Source organism: Panthera tigris, chromosome B2 (assembly GCF_018350195.1).
Source record: "Panthera tigris isolate Pti1 chromosome B2, P.tigris_Pti1_mat1.1, whole genome shotgun sequence".
Taxonomy (NCBI): domain Eukaryota; kingdom Metazoa; phylum Chordata; class Mammalia; order Carnivora; family Felidae; genus Panthera; species Panthera tigris.
Genome location: NC_056664.1, coordinates 142,070,127 through 142,083,418, shown reverse-complemented (window position 1 = coordinate 142,083,418; position 13,292 = coordinate 142,070,127). Strand labels below are relative to the sequence as shown.

General features: G+C 38.1%; 1 protein-coding gene and 1 long non-coding RNA gene across 3 annotated transcripts in view; one reads left to right on the top strand and one right to left on the bottom strand.

Annotated features, from left to right (window-relative positions):
• RSPH3 (radial spoke head 3) overlaps positions 1 to 8,637 on the top strand; it is a 26,581-nt gene extending 17,944 nt beyond the window's left edge. Inside the window, exons 3-8 of the mRNA XM_007097263.2 lie at positions 454 to 595; positions 2,365 to 2,510; positions 3,533 to 3,736; positions 5,298 to 5,460; positions 7,519 to 7,605; positions 8,145 to 8,637. Of these exons, the coding sequence (XP_007097325.2) occupies positions 454 to 595; positions 2,365 to 2,510; positions 3,533 to 3,736; positions 5,298 to 5,460; positions 7,519 to 7,605; positions 8,145 to 8,479 (1,077 nt within the window). The 3' untranslated portion in view covers positions 8,480 to 8,637. The remainder of the gene's footprint in view (positions 1 to 453; positions 596 to 2,364; positions 2,511 to 3,532; positions 3,737 to 5,297; positions 5,461 to 7,518; positions 7,606 to 8,144) is intronic.
• LOC122238802 overlaps positions 5,469 to 13,292 on the bottom strand; it is a 25,976-nt gene continuing 18,152 nt past the window's right edge. Inside the window, exons 2-5 of one of the 2 annotated variants that reach the window (XR_006217987.1) lie at positions 7,002 to 7,067; positions 6,366 to 6,516; positions 5,840 to 5,925; positions 5,469 to 5,571 (exon numbers count right to left, since the gene is read on the bottom strand). This is a non-coding gene — a long non-coding RNA (uncharacterized LOC122238802). The remainder of the gene's footprint in view (positions 5,572 to 5,839; positions 5,926 to 6,365; positions 6,517 to 7,001; positions 7,068 to 13,292) is intronic. The other variant, XR_006217988.1, reaches the window with a different exon arrangement.

Below are 13,292 nucleotides of genomic sequence, written 5' to 3'. Positions count from 1 at the left end.
TGTGCCCTTGGACAGGCTTTGTTTGGGTTAAAATGTTTTCTTTGTAAGCTAATATATTTTTTAAGGAAATTTTGTCTAAATGAAATCCAGATTTTTTAAAAAATCCTGGTGCTTTTCAGTTCCTTAATTACTGAGGAGTTATAAAGTATACTAGGTTACTAAGCATCCAAGAAATTCGTGGTAAAAAAGCTTGAATGAGGAAAAACAACTTATTAGATAGGATTCTGTCACTGTTTATTCCAGTTAACAGTCATACTTTGAAGTATGCTTACTTACGTGCTTCATCAGATAACTATAATTACCTGACAAAGTTCAAATAGAATTGTAATCATTAAATCAGAAAGCATTATATGACAGATACTTTCATGCTATCCAGGAATCACTTCTGCAATGGCAGTTCTGTGTGCTTTGAGAAAGATTTTCTAACTTTTAGAAGCCTTTTCTGTCACTCAGCCTGGGCAGCCTGATCCTATAGAGATTCAGAGACAGCAACAGGCTAAGAGGAGGGCTCTTGCCAAAAAACGAGCTCAAGAACAGTTCAGACCACGAACACCCGAGCCCGTGGAAGGCAGAAAGCACGTGGATGTGCAGACAGGTATGTGACCATGCCATTGGCATCATGCCTCCTTGGTTTGCCCAGTTTTCTAAGTCCGTCCATTTTTATTTGGCTTTTCCATTATTTACGGATCTGTCATGCCATGCAGTACTGCTCCAATCACATGGTAGTAGGAGTCCATTCATTAAACAAACTCATAGACTATGTTATTACATCGGGTATGAGATGGGGTTAGAAAAGAATTTGATGACCAAATTAATTCTGTCTTAGCCCTTTTCACATACTCGTTTCCCAAACTGTGATTATTTCTCCCTTTTTCTTTTTATAGCCCGACATGAATCACAGCTGGGACCTACAGGAGGAGAGAGCAGGGTGGTTCCATCTTGGTACTTTGTCTGTCTTTTAAAAGGAGTGAACTCATCCAGATCTGAGTCCTCCAACTCTCTCACCCCTGCCTTTTCTGTTCTCTGCTTTTAATCTCCTCTCACTGCGCATATTCCCCTGGGCCACACAAGCTCTGCTGGGCCAGTGCCAGGCTTTCTTGCTTGTCTGCCGGTTCTGAGCTAGGGAGGCTTACCTGGACCTAGAGGTCCCAGCTGTGTTGTTGTCAGAATCTTGGTAATCAGACAATACTTGGTGTTTTCCTTGGACTGATGTAAGTATTAAGGATTCACCTTGGGGCGCTTGGGTGGCTCAGTTGGTTGAGCGTCCGACTTTGGCTCAGGTCACGATCTCGTGGTCTGAGTTCGAGCCCCATGTTGGGCTCTGTGCTGACAGCTCAGAGCCTGGAGCCTGCTTCAGATTCTGTGTCTCCTTCTCTGTCTGCCCCTCGCCTGCTCATGCTCTGTCTCTCTCTGTCTCAAAAATAAGTAAAAACATTAAAAAAAAGGATTCACCTTGCACCTTGTCAAGATGATGAGTGGCTTCATCAGTTATTTCTGGGTAGTTAGGGCAAATGGAAGAGAACTATTTCATGCCTTTTCCCCCTACCCTGGGGCCAAGTCTAGAATGAGGATATGTCTGTAATTAGGCAATATAGTTGTAAATGTGTAAGAGCTAAATTTTAGTGTTTCTTTATACCAGCAGAATATTAAATGATACAGGAGCAACTACTTTGTGTTGAGTTTTCCTACATCTCAGAAACTATTCCAGTCCTCTACGTGTATCTCCTTTCTTTATTATTAGAAGGACTCCTTGTGATGGTAATTATGATCCCTTTTACAGATAAAGAAACTAAGGCTCTAAGAAGATGTAACTTGACTAGGTCCTATGTTCAACATATGACTCCAGTTCTCATGTTCTTTGCATGATAACCACGCTGACCTTGCCTCACATAAATTATTCCTAAGGTGAAATCTGTTTTCATAAGTCTGCTTATAATCTATAGCCTACAGGGAACATCAAGTAACATAGTGACATGGTGCATAATTTTTTAAATATCCAGGAATTTCCAAATCTTTACACATTTACTATCTTAGAACTCAGTTATATAGGTGGATTATTAACTTTTCATCCCCAATTATACTTTGCATCTTACAAACATCTAGGCCTCATGTTCTCCTTTAGTTCTGTTTTCAAGTACAAAGCTCAGTGCTTTCTCAACATTCAATAAATGTCCTAGCCTGACTAGCCCTTGGGTCTTCCAAATACATAAAAATGCTTAGTACAATATGTGAATTTAGTCCCACATTTGAGCTGGTCCATTTCTGATCCATTTAATTCTGTTTTGAAGGAGCTAAAGTTTCAATACACATATATGCTTAAAAGAGACCAGAATTTCAAACTCAATGCGTATGGTATTCTCTTAGAAATGTACCTTGAAGAAATTGCTGACCGCATAATAGAAGTTGATGTGGAATGCCAAACAGATGCATTTTTGGACAGACCACCAACACCGCTCTTTATTCCTGCCAAAACTGGCAAAGATGTGGCCACCCAAATACTAGAAGGAGAGGTACAGTACTTTATCTGGACTTCCCTCTATCTTCTTTATAAACAGGTTAAGTTAGGTTTAGTTAAAAGCTTACAAACCACTTCATAATCAGAAAGATTCTACTTATTGGATTTCTTTCCAACTGTACTTATAATAGTTTTATCCTGAAATAGCATATTCTGATTTCTCCTCTTTGCAGATCAGAAATAAAAATCATTAGAAATATTTTTAGAATGTCTGCACTTTGATTTTTGTGTGTTCGCATACTTGATTAATGTCTGAATACAAGGCAAATTTGTACCAAATAAAGAAAAATAGCCTCTCTGGTATAAGATACTGGTATAAGAGGTCCACTGTTAGCTGCTTGTAAATTATATAATTTTCATTAAGATAATCTCCCTATGTTAGAAAAAAACTAAAATAATTACATTTTCATATCAATGTAGAATACATAAATAAGCCAGTTTATGAAATGGAAGAAGAGAAGCAATGCTTATGTGCATAATGACTTGAGTGAGATTTAAGACATGAAGGAACTTGAAAGAACTTCCATTGAAATTGAGAAATAAAATAAGTCTTCACAAACTACATCCAAGGGTATAGCTGCCTCTAAACCCTGGAGAAGAACCATCAAAATGCCCTTTATTCTTGTTCCTTAGTTCTTCAAAGTGTTAGTGAAAACTAACCAGTAAAAATTGAGTCAAAAGGGCAAAAACTGAGAAATACAAGGATATTTCTTTCAGGTTTCAGAGTCTGCTCTTAAAATTATTGAGTATCAGGGTTCATTTTGATGGCTCTGTAGGTCTTTATATAATTTGGACTCAAACTGATTTTTGCCTGTAAATGAAATGCTTATTCTGTGTGCCCTGTGGGGCTGTGTTGAGTGTTGGAAACCATTAAGTAAAGCACCATCACAGCATCTATAGCACACACAAGATCCTCAATAAACAGTATCCTGTCATGACTACTTTTCTGGATGTTGTTTCTTTCAGCATTTGGTTCATGACTCAGATTTTAAATTTGCTTTGTTTTGTGTGTTTAAGCTCTTTGACTTTGATCTTGAAGTTAAACCAATGTTAGAAGTCCTGGTGGGAAAGACCATTGAGCAGTCTCTTTTGGAAGTAATGGAAGAAGAAGAGTTGGCTAACCTGCGGGCCAGTCAGTATGCGTACGAAGAGTTACGCAACGTCGAACTTGCTGAAGTCCAGCGACTTGCAGAGCAAGAGAAACGACACAGAGAGGAAAAAGTATAGAACTCTAGTTTTCTTTCTTAGACAGTCTTTGGATGTTTAACAGATCATGTTCTGAATCACACGTAGTATGTCATAGAGCTAGAGATCTTTGCAAATATGTTAGAAAAGAGTTTGTTGCTCAGTTATCTCCTATAGATCACAGAACTTTTACACACAGAAGCACATTCTTTAATACCAGCTTACGTATATGTACCTAGAGTTGCCAAAAGTTTCTAAATGTAATTTTAATTACATTTGTAATTACATTTAATTTCATTCGTAATCACATATGTCCTGACTGAAAGGCAGTCTTACATATCAAGATTCCTAGCAAAGGAAATGTATTGGTTTTTCCATAATCAGTGGCAGAAAAGTAGAAGGGAAAAGTGGACTAGATTGGGGATGGGTGTGGTGGAGAAGCAGAGGATCCAGACAGAATTCTGGGTCTTTTTTCTCAGTGGCCAGACCCTTCTCTATACCCTAGGGATTCTCCAGAACTTCTTTGCATAATATTGCTTTACATTACAAGTTTTTAGAACTTTTAATAAGAAAAGTTCTAGGATCTAGTTTTTAAAATATGACAATAACCTTCAATTAGGAAATGATAGGCTCAGTCATCTTTTAAGACTTTTTCTGGGTCTGGTAATAATTGTCGCTCTCTGTTGGACACCGAATGTATAAATTATGCAGAAGTGACTGAATACCTAAAAGAGTTCAAACAATTTCCCAAAGAGTCTCATTCACAGCACAGAATAGCTTAGTTGTTGGGATATTCTGCTCAATACCTAATTAAATTGACTTTTAGTTTTTCTCCAAAATGAATAATTAATTGCATAAAGGGCATAGGGCTTATGGTAGAGATTATGCAAATGAAGACCATTTGTTCACAAATGTAAAATGATCAGTGGCAGTATTAGCTTTATTGAAATAATCAGTGAAATGCTCATCAAAGGAAACTTCTTGTTTATTTACTATTAGGAAATATACTGTGAAAACAATGAAGAATACAAATCGTCTAAATTTATATTTACTTAAATTCTGAAAACAGACTTAATAAGAAACTACGTTAATTTTCCCACTTCCACATGGGAGCAGAGAAGGTGGTTCATTAGCTCTATAGACATCCTACGGTCTACAAAAAGCAACAACAAAAAAGGTTTATAATTTTCAGAATTTTATGAATTCAAAGAATCATTACAAATGACACAACTCGTTGGCCCAGGTACTTTAAATGAAGATATCTGAGCAACTATAATTTTCATATTGGTAGTTTATTATAATACTAGTTGCTAATAAGAGATATATTATTCTTTGCTAACACCCATACGGTCAACCGTGCACGTGTTGAAATTCTTCTGCTTAAAAATGGATCAGCAGATGAATTTCACCTGGAGCTCCATCCCTTGTTTGACTTCTTGTTTGAAATTCTCTAAAACCTTCATGCACCATTAACGGATTCCTCGCTGTCCACGTTTTGATCCAAATCCGCGTCCAGATTCTTGCGCTCAGCACACGCGGCGCTGGGGGAGGACGGCGCGGCTGAGTAACCGTGTGCGGGCGTGTCTTGTGCGTGCAGGAGCGCCGGAAGCGACAGCAGTGGGAGGTGGTGTACAAACACGGCGAGACGGCGCAGAAAGTGGCGGCGCGCGTGTTCGCCCAGCGGTACCTGGCCGACCTTCTCCCCTCGGTGTTCGACAGCCTCCGGGACGGCGGCTACTTCTACGACCCCATTGAAAGAGGTTTGTGGGGTGTTGTCAGGTCACTCTGCTACTGTCCGCTTCCTCTGAATGCTTCCAAGTAATCCCGTGCCCGTTTCCATTCGGAATTGGAATCTATCCTTGAAACCAACTCTGAAAGTCAATTCGAGTCGTGTTAAGTTAGTACTATTGCTAATGAGAGGTATGCTAGAAAGACCTGGACGTGTCTTTTGCTGAGAAGCAGCACTGGGCAGTAGGAAGAACTAGGACCTGATGTCAAAAACTTGAGTGCGGGCCCCAGTTTCATCCTGGGTCAGCTGTATGACCTTCAATTTCCTCGTGGGTGAAATGAGGATTATTTAGGAGCTAAATGTCAAAATATGTGTGGAACATGATGTGTATAAAATATGTGTGTACGTACTTGTAACTTTTTCTCAGCTGACTCCCGGTTCTGCTCAAAAACCCTTAAAGTCATCATTCGCTTAGGTGTGGACACCATCCCAGGGCCTGTATTAGGTGTGGGAGATAAAAACAAGGAGACCTGTCTCTGCGCTTAGAGAACCGCACCTGTCAGCTCTCTGTCCACCCTCTGAGCCCCACCTGTCAGCTAGTCAGGCCAAATGAACAGCTTCTCAGAGCTGCCCTCCTTCCTCACGTTCAGAAGCATTTAAATTCACAAAATGTGTACAGGTCCTATTTCAAATGGCTAATAGTATTTGGGGGCAGAGTTCAGTAATATTAATTTTCACTGGTTACAGATTCAATTCAGTACACATGCATAAGGGGTCAGATTACAGACAAATATTATTAGTTTATATTGTACTTTACCATTTCTGTAGTATTTTTTATACATGATAGCATTGATACCAGTAACCCTGGGGGGTAGATGGAGCAGATCAATTCCCATTTTTCAGAAGTAGAAACTGAAGCCCAGAGAAGTTAAATACCTTCTCCCAGACAGGCAAGGAAGCCATTAGGCCTGGGACTCTGACCCCAGGTCCAGTGCTCTTCCTGTGCTTCGTTGCCACCTCCTTGGGGTCTAGCTAGACTGCTGTTAGCCACACAGAGTCTGGTAACCTTTTTTCCCCTCATGAATTGCTTAAAAAAAAAAAAAAAAAAAGTCACAGATCATTGAGAAGCTTGCAAATGAGATTCATGCCTCAGATTAAAAAATTATTTATAGTAGTGAATATAATATTCTATTACACTCTCTATTGTCACCCCATTGAAAAGTAACAGATGCTACCCCCTCGCCCAAAAAGCTATTTTGAAACATTAAAATGTATATTGTAATGGATCATATTTTTTAAAAGGCTTACACATCAGATTTCCATTTCAGTTTGAACAAATTTATCACTAATGGAAGCACCTAGTTTCTGACCCATTTCTAGATGGCCTTGTTCTCAGATACTCTCTGACCCTTGGTCAGCTCCTCATGGGCTCGGGGCTTCAGATGGGAGCATTCTTTTTATCATCTTGGTTCAGTCCCAGATTTGTATTGCATTTGGATTGGAGTTCTGCTCCCAGACCCACATCTTCCTCCCCACTCCTGAACCCGCCCCCTTGTCTACCTCAGATTGTACCTGTGCAGTCAGCTCCAAAGGCTTGGACTCCAAGAAGGCTTCATAGTTTTGAAAATACTATTTTTACTGCAATAGAAAGGAAATGGACCAAAACATACAGAGAGAATGTGGCAAAATTAATGCTGTATAAGTCTATTTGATATTTTAAGTATTAAGAAAACAGTGGGGAGGGGGGTGTGCTGGGTGGCTCAGTGAGTTAAGCATCCAGCTCTTAATTTTGGCTCAGGTTATGATCTTGAAGTTTGTGAGATCGAGCCCATGTCAGGCTGCACACTGACAGTGCAGAGCCTGCTTGGGATTCTCTCTCTCTTCCCCTCCCCTGTTCTCACGTCTTCTCTCTCTCTCTCTCTCTCAAAATAAAAACCTTAAGATAAATAAGTAAATAGAACTGTGTTAATGAGCCTTCAACATTAGGGGGAAAGCACAGATTCTTCCTATCTATAATGATTCATAAAAATCATTATAATGAAATTATAATGAATTTCATTATAACGAAATTAACTTTTTTTAATTACAGATATTGAAATAGGATTCCTTCCATGGCTAATGAATGAAGTTGACAAAACCATGGAATACAGTATGGTGGGAAGAACAGTGCTTGACAGTAAGTTGTTTTATTTTATGTAAAAGTCATTTCTGAGGCTCCTGGCTGGCTCAGTCAGTAGAGCATGCAACTCTTGATCTCGGGGTTGTAAGCTCAAGCCCTGTGTTGGGTGTAAAGATTACTTAAAAAAAAATTTTTTTTTAAAAGAAAAGCCATTTCTGAAATGTTCCAGTAGAAAGAATGAATAGAAGAAAGATGTTAAATTTTATAGTTTTAGTTTTTAAAGTTTCATTATATCAACTGTATTAACAAAGGCAAATATTTTTACCCTCAATAATACTTTTGGTTGTTGTACAATTTGGTCAGAATCAATATCTTCTGTCATTACTTTATAAATGATATTCTGGTAAAACTTGCATTGAATGTAATTCATATTCAGTGCGTTAAGTGGCACAGAAGTTAAATGTGCCGATATCGTATAAAAGGTTACGTACAGGGAAGGGATGAGGCCTGGTGAGTGCTTTATAGTCCTCTGTAAGTCAGCATTATAACTACCCAAATCCGAACAGTCAGTGATTTTTCCACATAAAATTTTTCAGTGTTGATTCGTGAGGTGGTTGAGAAGAGACTGGCTGCATATGAGCAGAGGGACGACCAGCCCCCGGCCGGGAAGCCTAAGGACGAGCTCGGGGGGTCCGGGAGGACGACAGAACCACCAGTGGGTTATGAACTCCAGGAACAAAGCACAGCACAGCCACAGAGGCCACTTCTGGGAAGAGACTCCCTGCAAAGAACACCAGATGATGGAAGGTATATGGAGAGTGTGTTAGCCCAAGAAACGAAGCTAATGGAAGAAGGAGAGTATGAGCAAACAAAAATAAGGAAAACCTCGGGGACAGAAGTGCTACAACCAAGGGGAGACTTCCAGCCATGAAACCAATCAACGGCCAGTCAGCATTGCAAGCAATCAGGTAATGGTGCGCAGGCCCCCTCAGGTTATGGAAATTATGTTGCATTTACTCAACATGTCTTTTTGTCTACTGGGTTGGACAAATCAAATATGTTGAAATAATAAAACTGATTAAAATGAAACTTAATTCTTTTATTTACTGGTAGACTATCTAGAAGCTATACTGTAACTCTAATGACAATCATGTGTATTACAAACTTTACCGCTAATATAACTAACAAATATATTTTTTCTTAATTTTTCTAATTTTGTGGGTTAGTTTTTTGTTTTTTTTTTTTAGTATCATATTTCATGTTAGATATCAGTGCTGTCAGCCAGTAAGCCTTTTTCTTCTTTATGGGAAAACCGTTTAACCTATTCCATGCAAGAAGAATACCTAACTGTTGTGTCACTGAAAGCTGTAGTGCCCCCTCCTGGCAAGGACAAGAAATATACCCTTATTTGTGTCAAACTAAATAGATGGTTGGTTACCCCTTCCATCTGCAATATTCAGGTAAAGCCCAAGAGTCTACAAATTGGTAATATGCGCTTGTCCATTTTTTTCACATTTCTATTAAAAAAAATTCAAACAATACCAATAAAGCTAAAGTCTCTACTTGCCCTTATGCAGTTCCACTCCCCTCCTCAGTATAATCATTGTTATCATTGTTATAATTAGGTGAGTACCTTCTAGGCCTTTTTCAAGATATACATACACATTTAAAACCTAAAAATAGAGGGGTTGACTTTTCTTTATATAAATGTAAATGTATAGTTTGCATTTTTCACCTAACAATATATCATAGACCTTAAAGGTTAGTACATATAAATCTCTTTTTTAAATATGGTAAGATATTATATGTTATGACTATATTGTAGGGAATTCACATTTGACTTTTTAATCTAAACGTGTCTGAAGAGTTTACCTGGACTATTGAAAATCACAGATATTTTCTCTCTCGTCAGATTAACCTTAAGCAGTCATTGAAGTCCTCTGAAGCTTTAGGTAGATACAGCCTATTTTCCTCAGAATATTTGTAGTGAGCTGTAGTGAGTTGAAATAACCTGCAGTTATTAACACATTTACCTTTGTTTCTTTTGAAGATAGATACCAAAAATGTATCCACATTTTAAAAATGGAGAAAGAACATTTTCCTCCATTTGTAACAAGAAATGCGCCATATGTCTACATAGCATTATATGCTTTTCAAACCATTTTCCCATGTATTATACCACTTTATCATTTTAACCCCGTAGCAACCCTTCTCAGGTATGTGTGGCAATATTTTTATTTTCATTTTTAACAGTCTTATTAGGTCAGCCAGCAAACATTAACTGCATGCCTGCTGTCTATTGGGCCCTGTGTAGGAGACTGCCAGTAACAGCCTAGCAGTGGGGCTAAATAAAGTAGGGGTATAAATAAGGAAACCACAGCTCAGGGATTTTAGGTGATTTGCCATGAGTCACAAGCCTCGTAAGTAATGGGATGGAAGCTAGAACATAAATCTTCCTTCTAATCTACTGTACTTTCTTGTAAACAACCTTGAGCCCTTGTGAGATACAAAGAATAACTTTAAATAAATTATTGCATCGGCAGCATTTTTAAAAATTGGAATCACACCTGTTACCATTGCTAGGTTATTCCATCTTGTTAAAGTCTCTATGAGCATCCTAAAGTATACAAGATATTAATTTTGGAAAGAACAGCAAGACATTTTTTTTATTGGGATCACTGTGAATCATTATTATTGATTTTAAAAAACCTACAGTTTTAAAAATGCTTTCAAAATGGATTGGAGGTTGATTTTCATCTACAATTCTAATCCTCTTTTACAGTAACCTAATCCATTAAACACTTTGCAGATGTTCCATTAAACATCCAGACTTGTGCTCTATAATTCCATGAATTAATTCAGTTTATTAAATATATGAAAATCTGTAGACTCCACACTGAAATCAGTTAAGTTTAACTGCCATCCTATTAGATGCTACAGAGAAACAAAAATGATTAAGAGGTTAGGTGACTGTCCCTGTGAGAAAACTTAGAGAAACAGGTTATATATTATCTGGAGAAAAATTATTGAATGGAAACTTTAAATTGGCTTTGCCTACATGTGCTAATACTCTTCTTACGAGTTCTTTTCCTTTTCATTATTTCTACTAACACTAAGCGAACAGATGTTAAATAGTAATAAAATGCATGTTATGTAATAAATTTATAGAGACTGTCATCCCTGACAGTGATAAATTCCCACATCACTAAAATAGGGCAGAGAGTTCAAAGTAGTTTTCTCCAGTGTAGGCGTCATGGTGTTCAAGTCATTCTGACTTCTGTTGAGCTAAGGGGTGTTGGCACGGCCTGGGAAGTCACGCAGGGCAGCTCAGGGCAGTGACTGGAAGCCTGGATACCGGAGCCAGACCGCCTGGGCTTGCTTTCTGTCCTGCAAGAATACAGTCTTCACCACACATTAGGTGGTTTGCCTTTGTTATTAGGAAAAAGAACCGACTTATCAGTCATGTCCTATTTCTGAAGTATGGCAGGGTGGGAAACCTGCAGAAGGAAAAACTATTTGGAGACTATAATTCCTTTGAAAGTCATAACGGGGATGGGACAAGTGGCATTTTCATGTCATATCAAAATGTTATGGTACCATAACCATCAAAATGTTAATGATCCCCATTTCTTCTCTCCTAGAAGGCTTTCATTTTCTTATCATGGTGTTAAAACATACCAACCACAACAGCTACATTTTTTAAATCTATAATCTTATTTTCATGTGCTTCACTTACTATGAAAAATTTGGCACATTCTGCTTTTCTATTTTGTTTATAAGTGAATTACAGAAAGTATTTATATACATTCTTAGCTTAATAGCTGTAGCCATTTATCTTAATTTATTTAGCCTAAAGGCATTCTGGAGAGGTCCAAAACAGGGATTTAATTTCCCCACAGACCAATTAGCACCTATTGTTTCTTAGCCATAGTTCCCAGGTCTAACCAGAACCAGCTTTCTCCTGACTTGTCCTTCAGAAGCACAAACAAGAATGTTGCAAATCAGGTTTTTATCACTATGATAAAAAATACTGTTAGTGATATTGGATTGGTGTCTGTAATTCTCCCTTTGAATTGAAGGATATTTACCTTTGGGTGTTAGTGATATCAACTTACAGATTAAAATTTAATGAATTGATAGCTTAGATGATGTTTTTGTTTTTCATAAACCATGAGAATAGTATAACTGAAATATGTGAGAAGATACAGTGATGACACTATAATTTTGCTTATAAATAAAATCTATGAAATATTGAAGATAATTTCAGGATAAAAGTATCTTGAAGATAACATTTAAACAATTTTAAATCTTTTTTTTTAACGTTTATTTATTTTTGAGAGAGAGAGACAGAGATAGAGCATGAGCAGGAGAGGGGCAGAGAGAGAGGGAAACACAGATCCGAAGCAGGCTCCAGGCTCTGAGCTGTCAGCACAGAGCCCGATGCGGGACTCAAACTCACTAACTGCGAGACCATGACCTAAGCTGAAATCGGACGCTTAACCGGCTGAGCCAACCAGGTGTCCCGAGCAATTTTAAATCTTTTGAGAAGAGTTCAAAGCATGAATAAATTTTTATCGCTATATGCATCAATAATTTTCGTAAATATCAAAACATTTTTAAATAGTTTATTAGCTCTTTTTTTAAGTTTTATTTTATTATTTATTTTGAGAGAGAGAGGGTGTGCAGAGAAGGAGCAGAGAAAGAGAGGGAAGGAGAAAATCCCAAGCAGACTCCACCCTGTCAGCCACAGAGCCCAGGACGGGGCTCGAATCCACAAACCATGAGATCATGACCTGAGCCGAAACCAAGAGGCAGACACTTCACCAACTGAGCCACCCAGGCACCCCAGTATTAGAACATTTTTATTTGCACTATTGTATATATGGTCTTCTAACATTTTAGAGTATACTGATATCCATATTTACCACTAGGTGTCCGTAAAACTCTAAGGTAAAGTTAACTTGCCTCCAACTTCATACATGATGAGAAGGAGACCTTGGTAGACAGAGTTCAAAAATACATTGTATTCCTTGGAGACACTAGACTCACAGTGAATTTTTTATCTTGCCCTAAATGGCAGCTGCCACTGCCAGCTCTGTAGAGGTGCCAGTGGACTCCAACCTGTATCTGAACCCTTAAAATGGTTGTTGTAGAGAGGACCTTAGCTGTCAGATACTCTAGTCTTCTTTCCAATACAGTATGTTTAACAGTGCCCAGTTATCGTGTTTAGTTTGGTCTCCCCAGGCCCAGGCTATGGTAAATAAATGCTTAGTCAATTACATTATTGGATAATTCTCATTATCAGAAGTTTCTCTTATACTGAGTCAGAATCTGTTCCATTGTAACCTATGCTTTTTGGTCATAATCCTACCATTTGGCATGAGTATGGTTCAGGGAAACAGAGCAATTTTATTACCATATTAGCCCTGTCCTATACTCCAGTAACTTTTTCCTTTCTTCCAAGCTTTTCTTTCTCTGAATGAAATATCACCACTCTTCCCAATTATTCCTCATATGGCATAGTTTCAGAACTTCCTCATTCTCCATCCTGGTTACTGTTATCTTGAAACTCCTATTTGTTCAACATCATCTTAAACATGTTTCCCAGAATTAGATATACCACTACAGATGTAATCTAACTCAGCAAGGAGTACTGTGGCATTAGGATCTCCCATGATTTGGACATCACCAACTCACTTGTAAATTCAGTTATCTAGAAACCTCATTCTTAAAACATAGAGAAA